The 26,972-nt window shown below is 40.3% G+C and overlaps 1 protein-coding gene across 2 annotated transcripts in view; it reads right to left on the minus strand.

Moving 5' to 3' along the window:
• SH3TC1 (SH3 domain and tetratricopeptide repeats 1) overlaps positions 1-26,972 on the minus strand; it is a 773,464-nt gene that overhangs the window by 3,123 nt on the left and 743,369 nt on the right. For both annotated transcript variants that reach the window (XM_044062806.1, XM_044062804.1), the window contains one exon: positions 11,580-11,776. In XM_044062806.1, the coding sequence (XP_043918741.1) occupies positions 11,580-11,776 (197 nt within the window). The remainder of the gene's footprint in view (positions 1-11,579; positions 11,777-26,972) is intronic.

Consider the following 26,972-nt stretch of genomic DNA (forward strand, 5'->3'; position numbering starts at 1 on the left):
CATTCCCTTAGAAAAGAAACAAAAACTTAAACATATTTCTTCTGCTCCTAGGGATCCACAAAGTGATTGGCAGGCCTTTACTCAGGGGCTATTTACTGCTTTCATTTCCTTAAAACATCCTCAGGGGGGTTTGGTTCCTGCCCCGCCTTGGTCCTCTACTCCTCTTAAAAGGCTTAGAGAACAGGACTTTTCTGAGGATAAGTCAGATTCTGTTGGTGAATCCCTGACTTATTCTACTCAAATTCCTTCTCCTTTGGACTATGGGTGGGAGGAGGAGAAATCTATTAGTCCTGATGTTCCTTTTCAGGAAATTTCCTTTGGGGACACACTCTATAGGATGATGGATTTTTTTAAGTGAGATTGTGCTCAGGTTTCTGATATCCATAAGAGCTACTATGAGTTGCTGCATTTGGAATCAAGCCTGCAGCTATTCCTCCTGTTCTGGTTGCTTTGCTGGATGCTTTTTCCAATGCATCTCATACAACTGATTCTCTGCCCCTGCTACCAATTATCTGACAGGTTTTATAGCTGTCTCAGGATTGTTGTTTTTTATATAAATGTCTTGCCGCTGTTCCCTCTGTAGTGTCTGTAGCCTCTGATAAGCCAGCTCAATTACTTCCTTCACCTAAGTTGCTGCCTTCTGACAAGGACAGCAGAGCTATGGAAATGCTGCATAAGAAGGTTTACACGTCTGCTACCCTAGCTTTTAGGGCTATTAATTATCAGACCCATATGTCTAAGTATGTATTGGCTCTTCCTTCTCAGACCTGTCAACTGATTTCTGATTTTCTAGACTCTGAGGGTAAAACTTCTGTTCCTTCCTTGCTAGGGGACTTCCTTTCAAATCATTCATTATTCTATTAAATTTAGTTATGATGAGGCAGATGCCCCTTCTAAGGCAGCTGTTTTGGTTCGGTGATGAGGAAGTATTCTTGGCTTAGCCTTCAACCTCTACCTGATGATATTAAGGCTAAGCTGATGGATGCTCCTCTGGATTCTAAGCTTTTGTTTGGGGAAGCTGCTGCTGGTTTAAGTCCCTTCAGGATAAGGGTAAAGCCTTACAGGAGCTTAAACATGTGTTTGTTTCTCCTGTGTCTAAATTTCTGAGAAACTACCCAGCTAAGCCTGTCTATGTTCTTAGGCAATCCTGCCCTTCTACTAAAGGTAAGAAGAGTTGCAAATGGGCTTCTCCTGCTAAGGCTCCTCAGTTTTCAGGGATTCTGAAGCCTTCCTTTCGAGACAAACCAGGTGCTGTATGACTATCCGTCCCTTCCCAGTCACATTTGTCTTTCTCTTTGCCTTTCTCTTTCTCTTCTTGTTTGGCTTCAGATCACTCAGGATTCTTAGGTTCTGTCAATCATTCATCAGGGGTACTTCATGGTATGGAAATCCTGTCCTTTTACAGGCATTACTCAGCCTTCTCAGGGGCAACTTCCCTTTTTTCTGAGAGGTTCTTCAAAATCTCTTAACTCCAGGTACTATTCAAGAGGTGCCTGTGTCCCAAAGGGGAAGTGTTCTACTCCAGACTGTTTCTAGAATCCAGGAAATAGGGCAGTTGGAGACCTATTTTAGACCTCTCTTATCTAAATACTTTTTGAAATGTGCCTTCCTTTCAGATGTTGTTCCTTCAGATTCTGTTCGCTATCTTGCTTCCTCAGGCCTATATGATGTTTCTGGATCTCAAGGATACCTCCATATTCTGATCCATCCTCTTTTCAGGATTTCATTTTCTTTCTGACATTTTCAGTTTTCTGCTTTGCCCTTTGGCCTTTCTACTGCCCAAAGGGTGTTCACCAAATGCCTTGCTCCTGTGATTGCTTTTTGCAGGCTTCAAGAGATCCAAATATTTCCTTACTTGGATGACCTGTTGATTCAGGCATCCTCTCCAGAGACCCTTTTGCAAAATCTTAATTTTGCCCTTTCCCTTCTTCAGAGTCTGGGGTTCACAATAAATTTCAAAATGCCTTCTCTGGCACCTTCTCAAGATCATATTATTGTGGGTTGCAGGATTCAGATGGCACCGATGTGGCTTCCTTGCCCCTCCAAAGGCTTTAACTGTCATTTCTTTCTTTCACACTCTTTTTCCTCTGGTTTCCATTGCCACCAGGGAGTTTCTGAGAGCTCTGAGTTTCATGGCATCCACCATTCTGATCCTCCATCTGGCCAAACCACATGATTAAGTTTCAGTGGTTTCTGAAGTCAGTGTGGCTTCAATATGCACATCCTCTAGACTCTGTTGTTCCTCTTCTTCCTTGTATCAGACAAGAGCTTCAATGGTGGCTACAGCAGTTGTCTCTGAATCCAGGGATCCCTTTTCATTCCCTTCTTCCCTCTCAGGAATTGTTCACAGAAGCTTCAGACATGGGATGGGGGAAGACATTTGGTTCCCTAAAAGTTCAGGGGGTGGCATTGCCTTGTCAGCAGAAGGAGGACATCAGTGTTAAAGAGACAAGAGCTCTTCTTCTGTCTCTTCAAGCCTTTCATCCTCTTTTCTCTCTAGGGTCTCTTAAGGTGTTCACAGATAATACCACAGTGATATGCTATATTATCAAACAGGAAGGAACGAGATCTTATCTTCTTTGCTGGTTGGCACTTCTGGTATGGGATCTTGCTGTCAAGTATCAACTCTTCAGGCAGTTTATATCCCTTCCAGTCAGAACACTGTGGCAGACACTCTGAGCATGTCCTTAACTCAGTCCCACAAATGGATGCTTCACAGGGATGTGTTTCTGCACATTATCTACCAATGGGGTACTCCTCAAGTGCATCTTTTTGTCTCCCGTCTGAACAGACAACTTCCTCTGTTTTCTGCCAGAGTCACAGGTCCTCTAATATGGAAGGTGGATGCACTTTCATTAAATTGGAAGGGGATGTTTCCTTATGATTTCTCTCCCCTTCATCTCATTCCGAAAGTCCTTTTCAAAATTCAACAGGGTGCTTCAAAATCTTGTTGGTGACTTCCTTTTGGCCATGACTGCACTGGTTCCCTCTTTTTCTGTATTTAACCAGGGCAATCATCACAAGTTACTTCATAGGGAAGATCTATTCTCACAAGATAAGGGATCTCTCATCCATCCCCACCAGTTCACGCTTCAACTGACATTGTGGGTGATAGGATTTTGATTCCTCATAGACACCTTTTTTCTGAGGATGTGCTGTACGGCCTGCAAGAAGCCATGAAACCTACCACTAGGAAATCCTACTTATCCAAACGGAAGAGATGTTCTATTTGGTGTCTCTGTCATAACCTGGACCCACTTACTATGGATGTCCCTTTGGTTCTCTCTTGTCTGTGTGAATTGCTCAATGCTGGTTTGGCCTATTCTTCTATTAAGACCCAATTATCTCTGCTTGTCTGCCTTTTTCTCCCCCTATAACTTCTATATTTGAGATGAAATGATTTCTTAAAGGCATCCGTAATGTTAGACCTCCCAGGAAGCCTGTTCCTCCTCCCTGGGATATTAATTTTGTTTTGAAACGTTGACTCAGGCTGCTTTTGAGTCTGCTGCTTCAACTCCTTGCAACATTATTCCTGGAAGACTGTTCTTTTGTTAGCTCTTACCTCTGCGTTACAGACCCTTATGGCTTGTCCTACTTTTTTTGATCTTTCATGATGACAAAGTGTCCTTGCACACTTACCCTTCTTTTATGCCTAAGGTGGTTAATGGACTATCACTTATTTTGTCTATTAATCTACCTACTTTTTTCCCCTCTCTGCAAACTGACAGTGAGACGGTGATGCATACTTTGGATGCACATATGCAACTCAAGGTTTATTTGGTTAACACTAAGGCTATTAGTAAATCTGATCAATTTGTTTCTTCGCATCCTAGATCTTTGGGACTTACTGTATCCAAGTAACCTATTTCTTTTTGGATTTCTGAGACTATTTCTTTTTGTTACACTTTTCATGGCAAGAGCCTTCCCTCTTCAGTCAAGATTCATTCTTCTAGAGCTGTGGCTTCTTCTTGTGCTTTTTTCAAGGACTTAGATACTAATTCTATTCTTGAAGCAGCTACCTGGACTTCTGTGCATACCTTTACCAAGCACTACAAGTTGGATGGTACTGTATCTCTAGAGCTAGGGCTGATTTTTCTAGTGCTGTTCTTCATGGCTTTTTAGGAGACTCCTGCCCCTTCACCCCTCCCTAGTTTCCTCTTGAGGTTTGGTGCTCTGCCATATGTTAAGAATACTGCAGCAGTGAATGTAAAGACATACTATAGTTGTATAAAATCTTACCATAATGGTAGATGCCCTTGGCTTTACTGCTGCAGTATTCACTCCCTCCCTCCTTCCCCCTAGTCCTTAGCCTTCCTGAATGTACAGATTACCTCTTGGGGTCCTCTGACTGATGTTCCTACTGGGGCAATCAGTTCTGACTATGGTAGGCCTCCTGAATGTCACCTTTATGCCCACAAAGAGCATTTGGGTGATGTTCAGCATATCTTTAAAGCAACAGAATTTTTTGGTAAACAGGCCGGACATCGGGCTTCCATGGTAAGGAATCCCCATATGTTAAGAATACTGAAGTAGTGAATTCAAGGACATCTACTATGAAAGGTAACTCTAGTTTTCTTCTCAGTGACCTTCTCTGCAGCTGGAGCGACTATGGCTTCTGCTCTGATGTCTCATGTATTCATCTATACCAGTGTGTTCATCCTACTACCTCATCTTAACAGTTCATTTCCAGCACTGCATACTTCTTCAGCTGCTCTGTCTTCACTGCCCAGGTTTCTTTGCAATGCAGAAACAATGTACACACCAATGTTTTGTACATCTTACTTTCCAGCTTCTTTGGAATTCTTCACAGTACTCCTGATGCTTTGTGCCAATTGGCTGTAGCACCTCTGAGTCTAGCTTTGACTTTCATATTCAGATTTCACTTCTCCTCTACCACACCTCACAGATACATGCATCTGTTAATCTATTCCACTATTTCCTTCTATCTAAATTTTCAGCTTCTTCTACTTCTGATTCCTCCGTTTGTTGCCAAGACTTCTGTATTATCAGTACTCCATTTCATACAATGTGCCTTCAGTTTTGCATTCCAGTCCCTTTAAGCTGTAGAAGTTCCTGTTTGGAGTCTGGTTGTAGTGTCACATCATCTGTAAGAGCAGCTTTGTTAATCTGTCCTCACTTAACTCTTTGCTGAAGACTGTCATCTATATGAACAGGAGTGGGTTCTGAGCGGTACCCTAATGCACATCCTTTCAAATGAGACCCCCCCCCCCTCCGTTCATCTGAATGCTGTTTGTACTTCTACATAACCCGCTCAGATTCTACCAGTCTTCCTGCACTCTGATTCATTAAATTACTGTCCAAGTCAGCTTTCTTGGGACGTTGTCATATGCCTTCTGTCTGTCTGTCTCTCTCTGTATGACAATGTACAGGAGTACTCTTTGCTAATCTCCATCTTCTTCTACACTATCTGTCTAACTACAAACATCAATAAGCTATGCTGTACCCTGGCCTGAACTCAAAGTAGTCATCTGTATGTTTATTTTTGAATCTCCAATAATTGCATACAATGTGATAGGCTTGAAACTTCTGTACTGCCTATGAATACTCACTTTGTTCTTGCACATTGTCACTAGAATGATTAGTCTCCATTCATCTAAACTATACCTTTCTCTCTCCACACTATGATGGGTACCTTGAGGAGTCATTTCTCTCCTAATGCCTCTGCTTTGTGTGAGCCTGGCATTTTCCCTGACTTAATTTCCTTAGTGCACTTTGTGCAACTTCATGGTAGGCTCTGGATATAACAGTACACTTTCTGTGGAGTTTTAATTCAGAATTTGTTTGAACTGCTTCATCCATTTGCTGTTAATCCTCTTAAATGGTGAGCAGATTTGCTGCTGGCATCTCTTAGCAATGGTGTCAGTTGACTGTCTTCTATACTTTTTCATTGTATTGCAACCTGATAGGGCTTCTCTGTGCCATCCATTCAGTCACTCTAGAAGTCATTACAGTTTCACTGATGCCTTGTTTGTTGACAGCTCTCTTAGCATCTTTGTTAACCAACCAATATTCCTTCTTAGCTTTAAGACGCGGTGGTGCAGTTGTAGCATTGCCTCACAGCAAGAGGTTCTCCCATTCGATTCTCAGCTGGAGTGCCTTCTGTGTGGAGTCTGCATGTCCTCCCTGTGCTCGAGTGGCGTTCGAAAGACATGCGTAGAATGGGTGTGCCTCCGTTGAAGGTTGAGTGTCGAGCTGGCACCTCGGTACCCGTAGAAAATCTACTGCCAATCATTAGCAGACCGGAGTTCTTCTGTGGTGACCCCTAACCGGGAAAAGCTGAAAGAAGAACAAACAACAGCTTTCTCTGTCTTTTCTATGTTTCCCTTTTTCCTGCATGCCTTCTTTCTTAACTGGATGTAGCCATGTTACACATCAAGTTTTTTTTTTCATAACACCTTAAATGCAACTTCAAACTGAAGCTGACTGGATAATTTTTTCCTTTGTCTTTATGGGGATATTTGTTTGTGACATCTTTCCTATATTACAATGCCAATATTAAGAAATGCAAGTGATGTTTACATTTTACACAATGTCAATTGCATGCAGATATGTTCTGCACTCGTATTGCATTGCAGCTTGAAAAGAAGTGTCATTCACCCATCACTGAAATGGTTTCAATGAATATCATGGTTGCATCAGATATGGCATATGATGTAAGTGGCTATGCAATACTGCATTTACAGTATGTAGTTATCAAACTGATTTGAAAGTATTTTTTAATCAAAAAGTATATTCTTACCATTGTTACACTATCTTAAAGATTTTTTACCTGGATATCCTCTGAAAGGAAGTCACAATCCCAAATAGACATGTGTAGGCAAGTAAGTAAGAAAACTAACAAACAAACAAAAACACAAGAAAATAAATAAGTAACTTATCTTGGCTCCATGATACAGAGCATAAAGGCCTGACTACATCCCTGATTTTCTGAGATCAAGTAGTAGCGTGGCCGCTGGTGGGGCCAGGCAGGGGAGGTTGAGAGTGAGGGTCTGACATTGCCTTGCCTATCCTGGGGGGTGGTAGGTAAACCAGCTCACCACTGCTGGCATTTACTAGACAAGTTACTAGACAAGAAGTATAACATATGGCTTGGGGACATGCACATGGCTCTTTCAAGTCATGTCTATGTAGTAGCCTTCATGAAGCACGGTTAGGAAAGTGCACATTCACAGAGGAAGACTTACATGAGTGAGAATGCATATCAGTCACTGGGGAGAGGTTTAGGGTGATAGAAATAAAAACCTTGATGGCTGTCTAGATGATGATGTCATATGATAAAAACCTTGATGTATGTGTTGATGGTGTCATCTGATCAGCTCCCTCTGTTACAGAAGAATAAATGTACCACTGTATCAGAAAATAGCTGATGATTGTTAAGCAGAGAAGAAAAAGTAACACAAAAATATAACTTTATATAGTCCTACACTAACTTCCCGGTGTAAATCAGAATTTAGAATCTACATACAGAAAGCAATATCTCAAATCATCCTTTGGTAGTTCTTCATGAATGTTTTGGAGAAATATAGAAGGATTATTGCATACTTTACCAAAGACATGTTCTCCAAGACTTACACATAACCCAACACTAAAGTTGTCTGGTCCATTTTCAAATTGTCGGTACAAGGATTATTGATGGTGGTACATTTCTAGTTACAAAAAAATGTCGATTTTCTGGAGAAATTTATATAAGTTTTGTTTTTCATATAGCAAAATGTTCTGGACAACTACTGTCATTAAATTCTCCATCCTGAAATCAATATGTTACTCACAACAACCAAACATACTGCAACATAGTCTGACAAAGGAAATATATGTGTATTCATTTGTATAGGAGACAATATCTCAATCAGGCTTTGATAGATCTCACGTTCAGCTTCAAGGAATTATACTTGGAGACTTACACACTGTACTCACAATTAACATTCCATCTTTAAGAACTTACACAAAGCCGTCACTGAAACTGGCTCAGCCGTTTTGTCCTTTTACTATGGTTGTTTGCACAATGATATTGTTGCTTAACACATAAGATCAGTTTTAAAGAGAAGCATACATTTAGTTCTTGCATACAACTTCCCAAATGCAGTAAAACTCTATACAGCTTTCTATAAATTACTTTTTTAGTTACTCAAGATATGCTGTTCCCAAAATAACTGTACTGGCAAGGGCAAAATGTCTGAGCTAAATTGAGTGTTGAGCTGTGTGTAACTTTTTATACATCCGTCTGTTGCATTTCCCACTTTCAACAGAAATGATATGCCGAGCCCTTAAAGATAATGAAAATAATGTAACTTCAGACACTGTCACACTGGCATGTCTATGTAAGCTAACAATTTAGTTTTACATTTTTCAGATACAACAACTTTCCTGTTGTTTTGGGATATTTTAGGGAATCATACATGAATTCTTGGGTACACGCTACACCAAAGACTGCCATTCCGCCCTCAGGACTTCAAGAACAACTCAAAGTCAAATTTGACTGGGTCATGCAGCTGCCCACACCCATATCTGTCTGTCAGGTTACCTAAATCTTTCTTATGCTTCACTCTGATTTTAGAACTCAGGAAATCAGTGTTAGTTATCATCCACCCCTCTCACAGTAAAACTGCAATTGCATGTGCAGCTTTAAATGTGTGCCTTCAGTCTGAAATCTGTGTTCTCTGTCCACACTTCTCTTTTCACTTATTGACTGTATTTACTCACATTAGCTGTCTTACTGTTTTATACATTTATACCATATCATCCTCTTTCAGACATAGATATAGGTGACAAAAACCCCAGACTATTCACCCTACCCATAAATCATCTTTCATCTAATACCTTAATCATTCGGAATGTATATCCTGGAAATCCTTCCACTCATTTAATATCAAGCTCCATAAATCTTCTTTTTCTTTCAGCTGCTCCCATTAGGGGTTGCCATAGTGGATTATCTGTTTTCATTTCTTCCTGTCCTCTGCATCTTGCTCTGTCACACCAGCCACCTCCATGTCCTCTATCACCACATCCATAAACTGTATCTTAGGCCTTCTCTTTTCCTCTTACCTGGCAGCTCCATCCTTAAAATACATCTCCCAATACGCCCAGCATCTCTTCTCAGCACATGTCCGAACCAATGCAATCTCACCTCTCTGGCTTTGTCTCCAAACCATCCAACCTGAGTTGATCTTCTAATATACTAATTTCTAATCCTGTGCATCCTCATCACACCCAATGCAAATCTTAGCATCTTTAACTCTGCTACCTCCAGCTGTGACTCCTGTCTTTTCGTCAGTGCCATCATCTCCCCCATATAACATAGCTGGTCTCACTACCATCTTGCAGAACTTCCCTTTCACTCTGACTGATACCTGTCTGTCACAAATCACTCCTGACACCCTTGTCCACCCACTCCACCCTGCCTACACTATCTTCATTACTTCTCTTCCACACTCACCACTACTCAGAACTGTTGATCCAAGTACTTAAACTCATCCACCTTTGCCAGTTCTACTCCCTGCATCCTCACCATTCCTCTATCCTCCCTCTCATTCACACACATATATTCTGTCTTATTCTTGCTGACCTTCATTCTTCTCCTCTCTAGAGCATATCTCCACCTCTCCAGGGTCTCCTCAACCTGTTCCCTAGCTCCATAAATGGCTTCTGGAAATGGATACAGTACCCCAGCTGTGACTTTGCTCGTGCTCTGTACAATAACATAACAGGCTCCTTAACTCTACAATCACCACAATATTACTTCTTAACATTTGGTTTGCCTTTCTCACTACCAGCTCATATTCTTACTGATGGTTCAGTACCCCATTTATCAAAATATCCAAACACATTTTCATTTCAATAACCAGAAACATCACCCAAGTTGAGCACAATGCCCTGGACAAATCACCAAACACTTTCCTTCATTAAACCTGCCATTTACTGGACAATTTATCACAGCTCGCTGTGTTAATTTTTAGATTTCTTCTCATTCTCAGAGTACCTCTTAATTTAAAAAACATTTTAATATGCTTATTCTGCCCCTTACCTATTACATAGTGCCTGACACCCCATTTGCCATCTATCTCCCACAGTTAGTGTATAGTCTCTTCCACCTGACCCTCTCTTTGATTGGGTTGAGCATTTTGCTGAAATAAAAATTCAGAATCCAGCCCTCTAGCACAGCACCCTCTTTCAGCAATTTATTGAACAAAACTGTAAGTAGACCTGTCAGTTCATAAAGCAAATCATGAAACATTAAGCAGGAAAATCTTGAATAGACATGGGGTGAACAAAAAAAAAAACATTTTCGTAACAATGTACATGAAAAAAAAATTATGAGTAATTATCCATTTTTGTAAATGTAGCTTTGCAGTCTAATGATCTCTCTCTCTCTCTCTGTCTCTATTTTATCCTGTCCATTCCTCACTCCCTCACTTTAGTCTTCTATGAATATTTTTTTTCAGGTAATAAAGGCGAATTTCTGCATATGTCTACCAGTCTGGTTAGCTCAATTAATGTTAGTTGAAATTCAAACATTTTAAAAGAAACCTATGAGAAGGTAATGGGCCAGTTAACTTCTTTAAGGAGTAAATAAATAATAATATTGGAGAGATTGATACTAAAGAAGATTAAAAGTTATCTAGCAAGAACATTTTATTTAACACCTTTGTAAGGTACTTCTAGTGAACTTAACATAGCAATTTCTAGACAATGCAAAACCTGCAAATAACAGGTTTTACTTCAAGCACTGAAGTGCCAATTGCTTGAAGACTGCTGCCTTGAAGTGATGGACTCAAGCATTTTGTAGCTCGCACAGTCCGCCACTTGTGCTCAAACCCAAATATGAGTTCGGATAAGCACTGTCACACCTTATCTGAACACATTATTTGAGTCCAAGTGAGCTAAGTGCAGCAGCCACAGGAAGGGAGGGATTAGGATGGGGATTTCAGGGTTAGGAAGCAGGATGGGGATTTGTAGGGTTAGAGAGTCAGAAGATAGTTTTAGGGTTAGAGAACAGGAAGAGAGTTTTAGGTTTAGGAAGCGGGAATGGAGTTTAGAGCAATCTTGAAATTCAGGTTTAGGAAGAGTGGTTGGAGTTTAGGGTTAGGGAGTGACTATTGATTTTAGGTTTTAGGGAAGGAGAATAATTGTGTTAGAAACTGGTTTGGGATTTTACTGTTAGATTTAGGGCTGTGACAGGGCTACACAGTTTAATAGGGTCATGTTTTGGGAGGGCTAAATAGTTATGTACGATTGAACCAGTGGGAGTTACAGCACTTACCTTTCCAGCCAAATGGCTGTGAGCAAGTGTGTCATGAGCTAACAGCACATAAGCACTTGTAGTAGCCTCCAAATAATTTGCAACATTATATGAACTCTCAATGCATACATTTAAAAAGTCACTGCAATGTATTATTCTAAAATACAGTTATATTTTAGCTACAGAGAGAAAATGACTTGTTTTTTCACCCAGATTTGTCTAAGTGAACACTTAATTTTGCTAATTATCACAAGACACTAAAATGGAATCTGTCATAGGACACTTTTCATGCAGAGGAATGCAAAAATATTTGTTTACTTACCTTCAGTTCATAAAATACTATATCACCCAAATTTATGTAGACATTAACATAATAAAGTGCTTCTTCATCAAATTGCAGAGGTGACGAACACAGGGATAATGTTTTAAGATAGAAATGTTCTGCAAGCTCGCACTGACCCAAGTTCTGATGGACAGCAGCTAGTCTGTGATAAGCAACCCGTTCATTCAGCTTGTCCTCTGGAGAGAAAGAAAAGAGTTGTTACTTTTAAAAGAAGATAACTAACATCTGAATACTAAATTAATGCAGAAGAACATGTAAAAAAACTTTGAGGGTGTAATAGCACTGTCTGTGAAATTTTATAAAAGTAAATATAACAAATATTTACTCAGACTACTCCATTTTATCTACACATGTCATAGCATACCAGTAATGTTTAATGAGGCAGCCAATATATGGGTGATGTCAATATTTATGAAAGTGCACTGACTTATATTTTGAATTACAGAATGTAGCCCATTCATCCATAAAAGCATGGACCGGCACATTAATGGAAATCTCCTGCCTGTCCCTCTCGTCTTATAGCAGATATGTGCATTAAAATGGAGTTTAGAATACTAGAACTAGGCACAAAAGGATGTTTTAAAATATTTAATAAAAAAAAAAAAAAACAATATAAAAATAGTGACTATACAAAAAAGTTAACCACTTTTGTCAAAACTGTATTTATTATTGGATTTCTTCTGAATAAATTGTATATATTATTGGATTTCGTCTGAAAAATAAAGACCATGTTCATACTGGGCTTAGGTACTTACAGCTTCCTTTTTTATACTATATTTTATATTAAGACCTAAAAATAAGTTTTTCTGTTGTGACATTTGTTCTTATTTTTAGTACTTAATATACAATTATTACAATTTGTTTAAACACAGTATGCTCATGATCATGATTTGCTCTGATGAAGTCCAGTAATATATATAATTTGGATGAAAGTGCTTAACCTTTTTGTATATTCACTGTTTTTTTATCTTGGCCATTCGTTTTGATTGAATATTTTAAAAAGTTGTTTTGATTTCAGTGCTTGTGCTCTGAACTCCTTTGTTAGGCTCTGGTGACATTTTGGTTATAATTTGGGGTGCAGTGCATATTTCTTTTTGATAACAGATATGCGCAATGCTGCCATAAGGCTATAATAAGTGCATCTCTCTCTGTCTCTCTTTCTCTCTCTCTCTTTCTGCCTTTCTCTCTTTCACTGAAGTTGTTCAGCCTCTCCAAGTTTATTGTGCAGACATAGTAGATGCTAAGGGATATATGGACATCTAGGAAAACTCAATCCACTTTCATCAAAACCATCAACTCATTGTGATTAATGCCCAGTACATCAACAGCATGGGCTATCAAAAGGGGTACCAAAAGTAAACAGTAATCAAGTAATACCCACCCATAACAAACATAAAACATACACATATCAACAGAAGTTTCAAGCAGAATGCAATGCCCACACATAGGGCCTTTCCCCTTCACGCCCCTTCTATACTTATCAATTCCAGGGAAATTGCAGATCAAAAAAAAATGACAGAAACTTAAAAACCCTCTTTTGCGTGGTTATGCGCGTTTTTGTGCATAGCGCATCAGCGGGCAGCGCCGCCTAATTGGGTTTAAACTATTCCTGGCTCCACAAACTCTGCTCTTCACTTTTTCCCTTAGAACTGCTCTATCTCTCAATTTAAACACCATATTCTCATTCTAAGGCCCTTCACTGGTCCAATTAAGTAATCCGACAAGTTAGCACTATTAAACCATAAGCACTACTTACTCTTATACTCTCTACGATTACCCTGTCCTCTATTGGTCCGTCTTAAATTCAGTTTCCCTATATTACTCTAGCATGTCCAAAGGTCAGTCAATGGTTTCCTCTCCAGTCCAGCTGGTGAATCTGGGAAGTTTGAGGCAATGTTACAACTGTCTAATGTACACGGACAACCCTCTCCTCCTCCAAACAGGTTCAAATATATGTGAGAGATGCAACTATTTAGCCAAACTGGAGGCTGAGCTCTCTCATCTCAAAACTGGTGTAACCAGTCAGGAGGAGAAGGTAACCTCACACAACACAATTCCAGTATCACATAGTCCCACCACATCAGCGAACCAAACACATAAATACACAAAAACATACTCGGAGGCTCTAAATAAAAATCTACCTAAGCAACAGAGACCTCCAAAACAGACATCCAAGCAAACGCTACCTCAAAACAAAACATGCACAACACATAGCCCACAAAGTCAGTGTGCCAAGCAGCCGCAGCCCTTAAGGCTGAATAACACACCTGATATTCTTGTAATAGGTGACTCTATTGTCACACACACTGATGTCCCGCTAACCAGGCTGAATAAAGAGAAGGTCACAGTGAGCTGCCTGTTGGGTGCTAGGATCCGCCACATAACGCAAGCACTCAGGTCACTCCAAAGCAAATACAAATATGACTCAGTCATTGTACATGCTGGTGTGAATGACCTGAGATGTACCTCCCTGGACTACATGAAAAGAGACATAGGGGAGCTCTCTGATCATGTAGCCCAGGCTGGTATGACCCTGACCTTGAGCAGCATCTTACCCTCACCTAGAATGATGCCACAGTACAAAGACAAAATGATAGATTTTAACAACTGGCTAAAATTTTGGTGTCATTCAAAGGGGATCCAGTGTCTGTCAGCCTGGGATGACATGCTCGACAAGCCACGTTGCTTCGCTAGGGACAGCTTGCACCTGTCACCACTGGGCTTTTGGATATTGGCAAAGGCTCTTGCCACCCCCATAGTGCCTTTTTTAGACAAGGCTCAAAAGTCAAACCCACCCCCAGAGGCAACACAAGGAACAAGAAACTAAGGGTAATGCTGCTTAACGCCAGAAGTCTTAACCTCAAGATGCACGCACTCGAAGCTCTCCTCAGTATGGAGAACACTGATATCTGTGCAGTGACAGAAACCTGGTTCAAGGCTCCAGAGAGCACCCCAGCACTACCAGGCTATACCTCATATCATGCTTTTCGGCCACAAAACCTGGACCGAACCACAAAAGGAGGGGGAGTTTCCATATTTATCAAGGATATCCACACCTCCAGGTTAGTGGCATTGCACGAAGTATCGGAGACCATCCATTTGCAACTAACAGTGGGCAAAACTGCTTTTCAGTTTATAGCATCCTACAGACCACCCTCTCAAAGTCAGGAATCTCACTCGGCTTTCCTGAAAACATTGGAGAACATGAAGATCTCTCCGAACACCATTATACTGGGTGACTTCAACTACCCAAACATTGTCTGGGAGCACTATTCAAGCCCCAGCACCTTAGCCCAAAGTTCCTGGAAATTATAAACTCAAATGCTATGGAACAACTAGTCACCACTCCCACAAGAGGGGACAACATACTAGACCTGATCATTACCAACATGGGGATTCTATGCTCCACACCAGAAGTATATCCCTCATTGGTAAGATCAGACCATAAATTAATTTCACTGGATGTCCATATCCCAACCCCACCCCAGCCCAGAAAACCACAGTGAAAAACTTCTCAAAAGCGAAATTCTCACTTCTCAAAACCGAAGTGGAATCCTTCAAGGCCCCAGGGCCAGTGGAAACTACGGCCCAAACTGCAGAATCCTATATAAATGCATTCTACGGACATCTCCAGGAATGCATGGATCATGCTATCCCAAACAAAACCAAGACCCAATCATCCAAAGGCAGGCGTCCAGTCTGGTGGACCCCTGCCATAAATAAACTGTACAATAGAAGGAGGAAGCTACTACATGATAGAGCAAAATCCCTAATAGGGAAGGCATCTCTGATCAGTACTAGCAAAAATTTACGATCCCTCATAAAATCCTCCAAGGCCAGCTTTGAGAGAAAAATTGCACAGGACACCAAAGACAATCATAAGGCTTTTTTCGGTTATGTTAGGAACCTGGGATGCAACTTCCAGACTTGTTCTGAGTTTATTCTAAACGACAAAAAATACACTGAACCCACAGACATCACCAATATCCTGGCAGACAGGTTCAGTGCAAACTTCTCTACCCCCTCCCCCCCAAAAGAGCAAGTATCTATCCCGGCAGAGGGCTGCCTACCAAACATCTCTGATGCTCAGGTGAAGGCTGCCCTCTCCAAAGCAAAAATCACTGCTTCCATGGGACCAGATGGCATCTCAGGTTGCGTCCTACGTGAACTCCAAGAGGAACTAATCCCTCAAATAAAACAGGTATACAATCTCAGCCTCACTACAGGATATGTGCCCACAGAATGGCGTACAGCAACAGTGGTCCCACTCTACAAAGGTGGAGCCTCTACGGACCCTGGAAACTATTGCCCCATAAGCCTGACTAGCTTAGTCTGCAAGGCTATGGAGAGGATCATCATGGAGCTCATAAACAAAGACATTGGGGACCTACAGACACTAGATCCTACCTAGTTCGGCTTTGTCAAGGGTAGATCCTGCCTTTTGAACCTGGTTGACTTTTTCGAAACAGTCACCAAAGCCATAGATGAAGGGAAGATAGTCCACACAACTTATCTGGACCTTGCAAAGGCATTTGACACAATACCCCACTTGGGCATCATAGATAAGCTATCCAGCTTAAATATAAACCCCTATGTCACAAGATGGGTCGCAAACTGGCTCAAAGACAGAACCCACAGAGTGAGAGTTGCTGGAGTCATGTCAGACTCAAAATCAGTCACAAGTGGCGTCCCACAGGGCTCTGTCCTGGGACCACTCTTGTTCGGTATATACTTTTCCGAGGTACAGGCAAACGTGGGAGGACTATGGCTCACCAAGTTCGCAGATGACTGCAAACTGGGCACCATAATCGACTCTCCAGCTGACACAAACATCCTTCAAAAAGGTCTCACAGAGACAGATAACTGGTGCCAGCACCATGGTTTAAAGCTAAATGCCAAAAAATGTATAGTCATACCCTTTGGCAAAAACAATGTGCCCACAAATTACCACATAGGTGGAAACCCATTAAGTACAGAGAAAGTTATTAGGGACCTGGGGAACCAAGTTGATAGCAATCTCTCCTTTGAAAACCACATTGCCAAAGTGGTTAGAAAGACCTTCTACATAGCCCACCTCATCACGAAGGGTTTCACATCTAGATCAAGAGAGGTAATCGTGCCACTTTATTCATCCCTCAACAGGCCCATCATGGAATACAATGCCCCTTTTGGGATGTACCTTACCTGACACCTGCAGCAATTAGAAAGTCCCCAAATGTATCTCACCAAGAGGATCAAGGGTCTCAAACAGATGCCATATGCTACTTGGTTAAAAAAACTCCAGCTCTACTCAGTTGCATACCGCCTACTTCGAGGCGATCTATGCCTGACATACAAAGCTATGTCAAATCCAGAATTAATGGACATGCTCCACCTCAGTAAATCTAAATCCCTTAGAGCCACACGCTCGAGGGACTTAAACCTCAGCACAGAAATAAATAGAACTTGCTGGAGGGACAGGTTCATAACCCAGAGGCTCCCTTCACTCTGGAATAGAATTCCAGTTCATGTGAGGCAGAGCACCTCACTGAATCTCTTCAGAAGAATCTCGATAGGTGGATGGGGGATCGTAGGTTTGTCCCAGGGATTACTCCCATGTCACTATTAGACAGAGGCACAGTAAACTAAACCTTAAAAAGGGCACAGTATACTCAAATCAAGGGGTGGCATACGCCATACAGAATCGGGCTAGGCTTATAATTGCCCCAGGGCAGATAGCCTAGTATGAACCTATGAACCTATGAACTTCTCCGAAAACAATATTTTATATCAAGAGACAACATTTAAATAATTATTACCGGCATCTCATGTACTGCCGAAACTGTCACTGGGAATTAAACATTTAAAGCAATTCCATAAAAACACAGCAAAACACCATCTGAATAAATGTTTAAAATAAATCCAAATGCAGCCACGATGGAAGTAAAACATGAAGTGAATTTATTCAAAATAACAAGACAATGAAACGGTTAAGTGCTTTCCTCCTCTATGTTCAGGATATCATTAGAACCATTTAATTAAAACACTACTCTCATTTAAATACTCAAATACAAATTCACATGCTTGACATCAAATTAATTAATTAAAACTAAGTCAATTAAGTGAAATAAAGACAAGTGCATTAGAAAAACATTAAGCAAACATATAATGACTAAAACCATCACAGTTAATTAAATAATCTTGGTATCCACAATACGGTGTAAAAACCCTTATAACAAAATAATATTTGGAATGTGATATATTAAAGAGTATTTCAATAGAATAAATACTAAAAATGGATAAAATGGAAGTTATGTGCAATTAAAGTTGAACAGGTCTGCACTTTAACACTGGGGCGATAGAAATGTATTCATTAAATCCATTATCACTCAAGGCATCTAGTTTTAATTGTCATAACAGTTCTCTCATTTCTAATCTAGTTTCCCAAGAGCCTGACCTGGCGTCTACTGGCACAGTTTCTATGATACAAAAAAGAACCTTTGTGAAGTTGCCACATATTAAGGCATGTGTACATAAATAGTTATTTTTATTCCCTTTAGTAATGGCATACAAATGCTCATATATCCTTTTTCGGAACAGTCACTCGGTTTTCACTATATAAAAACACTGCACATTTTACTTTCTTCATGGCTGCATTTAGATTTGTTTTTGAATACCTATTTGGATGGTGTTTTACTGTGTTTTTATGGAATTTGATTAAGTGTATAGATCCCAGTGACAGTTTAGGCACTACATGAACCATTGGTGTTTACGGACTTTATATTTAAGGCTGCACAGTCACATGCTGTTCTTTAAATAATTATTGTCATTGCCAAATTATCAGTGCCATATACTCAAAATTCCAAGGATTTGACTGTGTAGTCATTGAATAGTTATGTGACTGATGCTACTTTAGTTTGTAGTAAGGTAGTGCTGTGATAGTATATGAACAACATATAATGCTCCTGATACATGTTCATTGTTTGCACAAGACTGCCAAAGAGTAAACATTACTAAAATTTACCAACCAAAACAAGAAGAAATGGACAAACAAGAAGGTGTTCAGTATACTTCCTTAAAACACCACAGGCAGAAAGTGATAAGTATTATAAATGATGCTAACCAATTCTTCAGAAACAACAGACAAATGAAATGTCCAGCCATCCCAAAGTCATACTCAGCAAGACATGGACACGATAATCTGTTCGGCTTACATATGAACCCTTATTAACAACTAATCCCCGTGTGTGTCAGTCGATGCCACATGAACCATGTTGTGGATTTCTCATGGAATATGCAAGTAAATAAAAGGGAGTTTGTCTGCCTACATCTGTTTTTTATGCTTTTTATTTTTTTTTTAATGAAAAATTGAATTACATCCAAAATTCCATGCTTAATACAAATCATAATAAATAAATCATAATAAATAAAATAGGAGCTGTATAAAAAACAAAACTGCTGTGATGGCTTAGTGGTTAACTACTGTCACTACAGTGTACAGGGTCCTTGGTTGAAGACCGGCAAAGGCTGTTTATTTAGCCTATCTGGACCTCGGCAAAGCCTTCAAAACCATCCCCCACTCTGGAATCATAGATAAACTTACTAAGCTGGGCATAAATCCCTATATCACTTGATGGGTTGCCAACTGGCTTACTGACAGAACCTAGACTGTAAAAGTAGCCGACTCCAAATCCAACTCCAAACAAGTGACAAGTCAGGCCTAAAGCAAATACCATATGCTGACCATCTAAAAAACTCCAGCTATAGTCTGTGGCATATCGTCTACTCAGAGATAATCTCTCCTTAAAATACAAGGCCATGTCAATCCCTGAGCTGTTTGATATGCTCCACTTAATGAAATTCCAATCCCTCAGAGCCACACGCTCCAGGAATTTAACCTTGTCATCACAATGAACAAAACACGCTGGAGGGATAGGTTCCTGACCCGGAGACTCCCCATCATCTGGAATAGACTGCCCATACATGTCAAGCAGAGTGCCTCCTTGGCCCTCTTCAAAAGGAACCTTGATGACTGGATGGGAGATAGGAAGTTCTCCCTGGAAATCATGTCAGTCGCCCTGCTAGACAGGGTCCAGGGAAGTAAATATTGTGGGAAGAAATATCCAGGGAATTGTTATGGCTAGGCTTGTATAGACCCTAGGGCCGATAGCCTAGTACCAACCTATGAACCTATTACAATCATTGAAAGTGTGGTCACACCACAATTAAAAACCTATGCACAATAGTTTACCTCTAATCTTAAATACTTGTAGCCCCAGAATAAACCAGCCATTAAGGGCTTAGAGACAACATTTTTCATTCATATGCACCTTCCTATAGGCAAAGGATTATAAAACAATAATAGTCCTTGACTTTGGACCACTCCCGATATATTCACATTTTATTTAGCCTATGTTCCTGTGCACTTAACACCCTATGGCAGGCCCTTATATTATTTTTCCTTATCATTCCTGACCTCCAATCCATACTACCTTCCCATGCCTTCATAACCTTACTTCTAACCCATCTTCATAATACCTGCAATATTACTTTCTCAAAATGCCTCCTACCCAGTTCTTTGCCACTTTTCCCTATCAAGCAAAACTGCCATGTCCGTATGGTCTTCTTTCCAAAGATGTTTTCCCATTCTCCAGTACAATCCTCCCAACATTCACTGATGCTTCTACAATCCCAAAATGTATGGATAAACCCAACCTGCAATTCACTGTATCTCCAACAACTGACTTCCTCTTTAGCAGTCACATCACTCAAATATGCCAGCATTCTAAACCATCTGTGGATCAACCTGATAGGATGATTCCCAATCCTGGCAGAAACTTTAGAGCAGTGCTTAACTGTATGCAGTCCCTCCAATCATCAGTGGAAAAATCAACACCTTCCTTGTCTTTCCATGTCATCCTTAATCCATCCACAGTTGACCCACATTTTTTTAATTAACAACCTGTATAACACACTTCAGATCAACTTAACCTTGGGGGAGTCCTTCCATTACTGCCGTTGGAAGCATTAGCAGCCATACTGCTAACTCTAACAACACCCAGCCATTCTTCCTTAATTAAATGTTGTCTAATCACCAATTTTAACTGTTCAGACTGCTTCTAGGCCCTCCCAGAGATTTCAAAGCTATTCTTAAAATGTTCCCACTTCACAAAGTCATATCCTGCCTCAGCAGGGGAAAACAAAAAAAAAATGTTTCATTTTTTTTCCTACGCCTTTACTACACCATTTTCCAAAAATGGGAAGTCCTTGAATTACCACCCTGTCATTATTCCACATTTCCATTTTAAAAATACCAAAGATGGATTCTCTTGACCTTATCACCACATGAAGAAAGTTATCAAAATTTCATTATCCTGGACAGCACCCTTTCACCATAGGTTCATACATTCATGGATAAATACTAGGCTAGCTACCCTTGCAGGCTAGTTTTAGCCTAGCCAGTTTCCCATTTTGTGCTAAAAATAATCTATCCAATTTGGTTACAGACTGTCCTTACCCATATCATGATCAATAACTATATATTACCCCTAATGAGAATAACTGTGATCATACCATAGATAATTCAGAGCACCCATGCATAGGATAAAGCATTTAGGAGCTGCCTCTGTCCATTAATAGTATGGGGGCCATCCTGAGATGTATTTTCTGTTTCTCATCTGTAGATCTAAGGTGTGCTTGAATATGGACAAGGATGAACTTTGTTTAATGCGGATGGGGATTTTTTTTCCAGCAGTAATATCCTCTGTAAGATATACCCGTGTCTCCAAACCATTCTGTTGATGTTGCAGAGGAGGTTTAGATTCTTAGACTGAGTATGTCTGATTCAATTTAACTTGCTTATGTGCAGTAAATCTATCTGTAATGGGTTGAAAAATGTCTTGCATGCCAGACGCAGGTCACCTCTTAGCAGTCTGTAAGATACCATGTATAGTGACAACACCTTCATTTGGTCCATATAGGACATGTTGTTTATGCCTTGTATCCTTTTAGTAAGGTATCTTGCAGTTGTTGCATGTTTTTGTACAGATACATGCCAAAGGGGGAATTATATTCGATGACTGGCCTAATGAGGGCTGAGTGAAGACGGACAATGACATCCCTAAATCTATACGCAATCCATTTGTTTATAAGCTGTGCACATACTAAATCTACACGCAATCTATTTGTTTATAAGCTGTGCAACATAGATGGACTTTCTTATAATAAAGGACACATGTTGGTTAAAAGTTAGATCACTGTCCACATAAGTTCTCAAATCCTGAACAAGTGGGTCAACTCTTAGGAGCGTAATGTCAATGTGGTAGTTCCCTGGAATAGATTACTTACCAAAGGATGTAATAATGCATTTTTTAGCATATACTTTCAGTCCACGATTGGTAGCAGTTATTTATTTGAGACAAACCTTTCTGCAGGATGGCTATGTCATTTGGGGATTCAGTGACTGCTCCTAGTTGAAGTCATTTGCAGATGTAGTCAGGCAGTGCCCGCTGGTATTGGCTTTTACTTCAGAAAAGTAGGTACCAAACAAGAGAGGTCCCAGCACAGAATCCTTGGGGGACTCCAATGGTAACCGCTCCTATTTTGATTATCTGCATCCTATCTGTGAGCCAGTTGTCAATGCAGTGAGACCACATGAAAAAACTTATCTAAATCTCATTACCCTGAACATCACCCCCTTTCAAATTATAATCCACATCCTGCCTAGTGGGGTCATGTGAAAAAAAAACATAGCTGTTGCCCACTGCCACGGCATGCAGACTTACAGCTGTCATCTCCCATCCTCCCCATCTCGGCTGTCACCTTAGTCTACACTTGGCTATTCTATTCCCTCTAACATTCCAAACAAATTTATCACACAAACCTGTACAAGAACCAGGAATTAGACTTAACAAAGTAAGGTAGGTGCTAGCTAAAATATAAAATGCTCTGGAAAATTATCATTTTTGTTAAGTTAATCCTCCCAACCATTGAAGAATCCTTAGAGTATTATTACTGTAACAAAGAAGGCACTTTATTATATAGCACCTCATAATTTTCATGAATCATCAACCTAACAGATTCTCCTACACATAGACGTATAATATTTAGCCCTAGGTCTCCTAGTTATAATCTGCTTATTATACAAATTGTATCCTAGACCTAATATAATTTGGTACATTTTGTTCCAATTACATTCTGACCCTGAAACCAGTTTAAGCTGATCAAAGCTGTCAACCACCTTTGGCAAAATAAGATCCAGCCTAAAAGTAGCAAGCATATAGTCATCTACAAACCTTCTAGAAAATCCATTCTGTAGGTATAATATCATTATCCACATAAATACCTTTGGTTACAGTTTCCATTTCACTAACACCCACAGCACCCACTGGTTACATTCTGTCGACCTTCCTTTGACAAATTGTCTCTGGTTCTGTGAAATTACCTGCAACAAATATAGCTGAAATCACTTTCCCAAAATAGTGACTAGGATCTTCGCATTTACATTAATAAGCAAGATGGGCCTACAGTTACCTGGCACCCGCTTGTCCAGGCCCTGTTTTGTTAGTAGAATCAAAAACACTTTAGAAAACATCCATGAAGCACCATTCATGAACACGAAAATTGTATATTTCAACTAATCATGGGGCCAATAAACTGACAAACATTAAAAACACTTGATATTTACATTTTCGTTTAAACCTGGACTCTTGTAAGAATGCAATTTCATTTGCCATCTGGTTCAATTGTTTCTAGCTTAGCTTTATAATTTCCAGCCCTTGGATTCTGTGGAACTCTTTTAATAACTGAGAATAAAAACTTTTTAAAGCTAGAACATATTGTTGAACGTTTATATAAAGCATTTAAGTTAGCTATGTCGGTGGATTCAGAGGTTATAAGAAATATTATTAGAAACAACTGGGATATATTACAGGGGAACCAGGATTTATGGAACACCTTAGGTAACGAACCTAATTTTGTCCATTACAAAACTAAAAGATTTAAGACAATGTTTGAAAGACCTTACTTAAATAATGACCTGAAAATAACCTCTGATAAAATAGGAATGTATAAATGTGGTTCATGTAACATCTGTTGGTTTATTTATGTCACTAAATATATTACTGCTGATGGGATGGATTTTATTATATATTTAACAGGTAGATACACTTGTAAGACTAAAGGTTTAATTTATGTTGCCTTATGTTCAGCTTGTTCATGTTTTTATATAGGTATGACTACTCAAACCTTAGAAAAACGTATAAAAGGACACATGTACAGTATAAAAGTCAAAGATAATAAGAATGTTTTATATAAACATTCAGCAATATGTTTTAGCTTTAAAAAGATTTTATTCTCAGTTATTGAAAGTGTTCTGCAGGATCCAAGGGGTGGAAATTATAAAGATAAGCTATAAATAATTGAAACAGATGGCAAATGAAATTGCTTTCTTACAAGGTCCAGGTTTAAATGAAAATGTAAATATCAAATGTTTGTAAAGCATAAAAGATTGAAACTTAAATATAACTAAGTATATATGTATATACACACACACACACATATATATATATATATATATATATATATATATATATATATATATATGGATTCGCATCATTTTATTGAATGACCATTTCACTGACACTCATTTCACTGAGACCAAATCACCTAAAGTTCATTTCACTTAAAACTCATTTCACTGACAAGTAGTACTCTAAGGCAAGTCAAAGGTAGATGTCCTTTTCCCCACTGTAGTGCAATCCTGGTGTTAGTATATATAGTTAGGGGGTGTGGGGAGGGCGTAGCCCCCGACCTAGTTCGGTTTTACCAAATAATGTAAAGCAAAAGCAGATAACAGAAAACCAAATTAAGTGAGGGGCTACACCCCCAACACCCCCTAACTATATATCCTAACACCAGGATCGCACTACAGTTGGGAAAAAGGACATATATCTTTGACTTGTCTTAGAGTACTACTTGTCAGTGAAATGAGTTTTAGGTTCATAGGTTCATACTAGGCTATCTGCCCTCGGGCATTTATAAGCCTAGCCAGAGTGTGTTTGGCTTTCGCCACCCATTTTAAATTAATTTTGCTATGCCCTTTTTCGAGGTTAGTATACTGTGCCTCTGTCTAACAGTGACACAGAAGTGATACCTGGGGTAAGCCTATGATCTCCCATCCACTCATCAAGATTCCTCTTGAAGAGAGTCAGTGTGGGACTCTGCCTAACCTGGACTGGGATTTTATTCCAGAGTGAAGGGAGCATCTGGGTTATGAATCTGTCCCTCCAGCATGTCCTATTTATTTCAGTGCTGAGGTTCAAGTCTCTCGAGTGCATAGCTCGATGGGATTTGGATTTTCTGAGGTGCAGCATGTCCATTAATTCTGGGTTGGATATGGCTTTATACGTCAGGCACAGATTGCCTCTGAGCAGGTGGTATGCCACTGAGTAGAGCTGGAGTTTCTTTAACTGGCAGCATATGGCATCTGTTTGAGCCCTTTGATCCTCTTGGTGAGGTACTTTTGGGGTCTTTCCAGTTGCTGCAGGTGTCTGGTAAGGTACATCCCAAAAGGGGCATTGTACTCAATTATGGGCCTGATGAGGGATGAGTAAAGAGGCACGATGACCTCCCGTGATCTAGATGTGAATCCCTTCATGATTAGGTGGGCTATATAAAATGTTTTTCTAACAACTTTGGCCACGTGGTTGTCAAATGAGAGATTGCTATCAACTTGGGTCCCCAGGTCCCTAATTACTTCTTCTGTACTTAATGGATTACCATCTATGTGGTAATTTGTGGGCACTTTGTTTTTGCCAAAGGGGATGCCTATACACTTTTTGGCATTTAGCTTGAGGCCATAGCTCTGGCACCAGTTGTCTATTTCTATGAGGCCCTTTTGGAGGATGCTTGTGTCGGCTGGAGAGTCGATTATGGCGCCCAGTTTGCAGTCATCTGCGAACTTGGTCAGCCACAGTCCTTCCGTGTTTGCCTGTACCTCCGAGAAATATATACCGAACAAGAGAGGTCCCAGGACTGAACCTTGTGGGACGCCACTTGTAACTGGTTTGGAGTCTGACATGGCTCCAGCAATTCTAACCATGTGGGTTCTGTCCTTGAGCCAGTTTGCAACCCATCTAGTGACATAGGGGTTTATAATTAAGCTGGTGAGCTTATCTATAATGCCCGAGTGGGGTATTGTATCGAAGGTCCAGGTAGGCTGTATGGACCACCTTCCCCTCGTCAATGGCCTTGGTGACTGTTTCAAAGAAATCGACCAGGTTTAAGAGGCAGGATCTGCCCTTAACAAAGCCGAACTGGGTAGGATCCAGTGTCTGTAGGTCCCCAATATCTTTATTTATGAGGTCCATGATGATCCTTTCCATAGCTTTGCAGACCAAGCTAGTCAGGCTTATAGGGCGATAGTTTCTGGGATCCGTTGAGGCACCACCTTTGTGGAGAGGGATCACTGTTGCTGTACGCCACTCTTTGGGTACATATCCTGTAGTAAGGCTGAGATTGAACAGTCGTTTTATGCTTGGGTTTAGCTCTTCTTGGAGTTCATGTAGGACGCAGCCCGGGACACCGTCTGGTCCCATTGATGCTGTGTTTTTTGCTTTGGAGAGGGCGGCTCTTACCTGAGCATCTGAGATGTCAGGGGGGGCAACACTCTGCTGGGATAGATATTCGCCCTTTTGGTGGGGGGGGGGGGGGTTGTGCTGGACCTGTCAGCTAGGATGTTGGCAATGTCTGTGGGTTCGATGTATTTTTTGTCATTTTGGACTAATTCTGAGCATATCTGGGAATTCCCACCCAGGTTCCTAACATAACTAAAGAAAGCCTTGTGATTATCCTTAGTGTCCTGTGCAATTTTTTCTCTCGAAGCTGGCCTTGACGATTTTATGAGTGCCCGTAGTTTTTTGCTAATACTGATCAGAGATGCCTTCCCTTTTTGGGATTTTGCTCTGTCATGTAGTAGCTTCCTCCTTTTATTGTATAGTTTGTTTATGGCTGGGGTCTACCAGACAGGACGTCTGCCTTTGGAGGATTGGGTCTTGGTTTTATTTGGGATTGCATGATCCATGCATTCCTGAAGGTGTTCATAGAATGCGTTTATAAAGGATTCTGCGGTCTGGGCCGTATTTTCCACAGGCCCAGGAGCTTTGAAGGATTCCACCTCAGTTTTGAGGAGTGTGAAATTTGCTTTAGAGAAGTTTTTCACTGTGGTTTTCTGGGCAGGGGGTGGGGTCGGGATGTGAATATCCAGTGAGATTAGTTTATGGTCTGATGTTACCAGTGAGGGATACACTTCTGGTCTGGAGCATAGAGTCCCCATGTTGGTGATGATCAGGTCCAGTATGTTTTCCCCTCTTGTGGGAGTGGTAACAAGTTGTT

This window comes from Protopterus annectens, chromosome 2.part1, assembly GCF_019279795.1.
Source record: "Protopterus annectens isolate FY-2018-M chromosome 2.part1, PAN1.0, whole genome shotgun sequence".
In the NCBI taxonomy this organism is placed as follows: Eukaryota; Metazoa; Chordata; order Ceratodontiformes; family Protopteridae; genus Protopterus; species Protopterus annectens.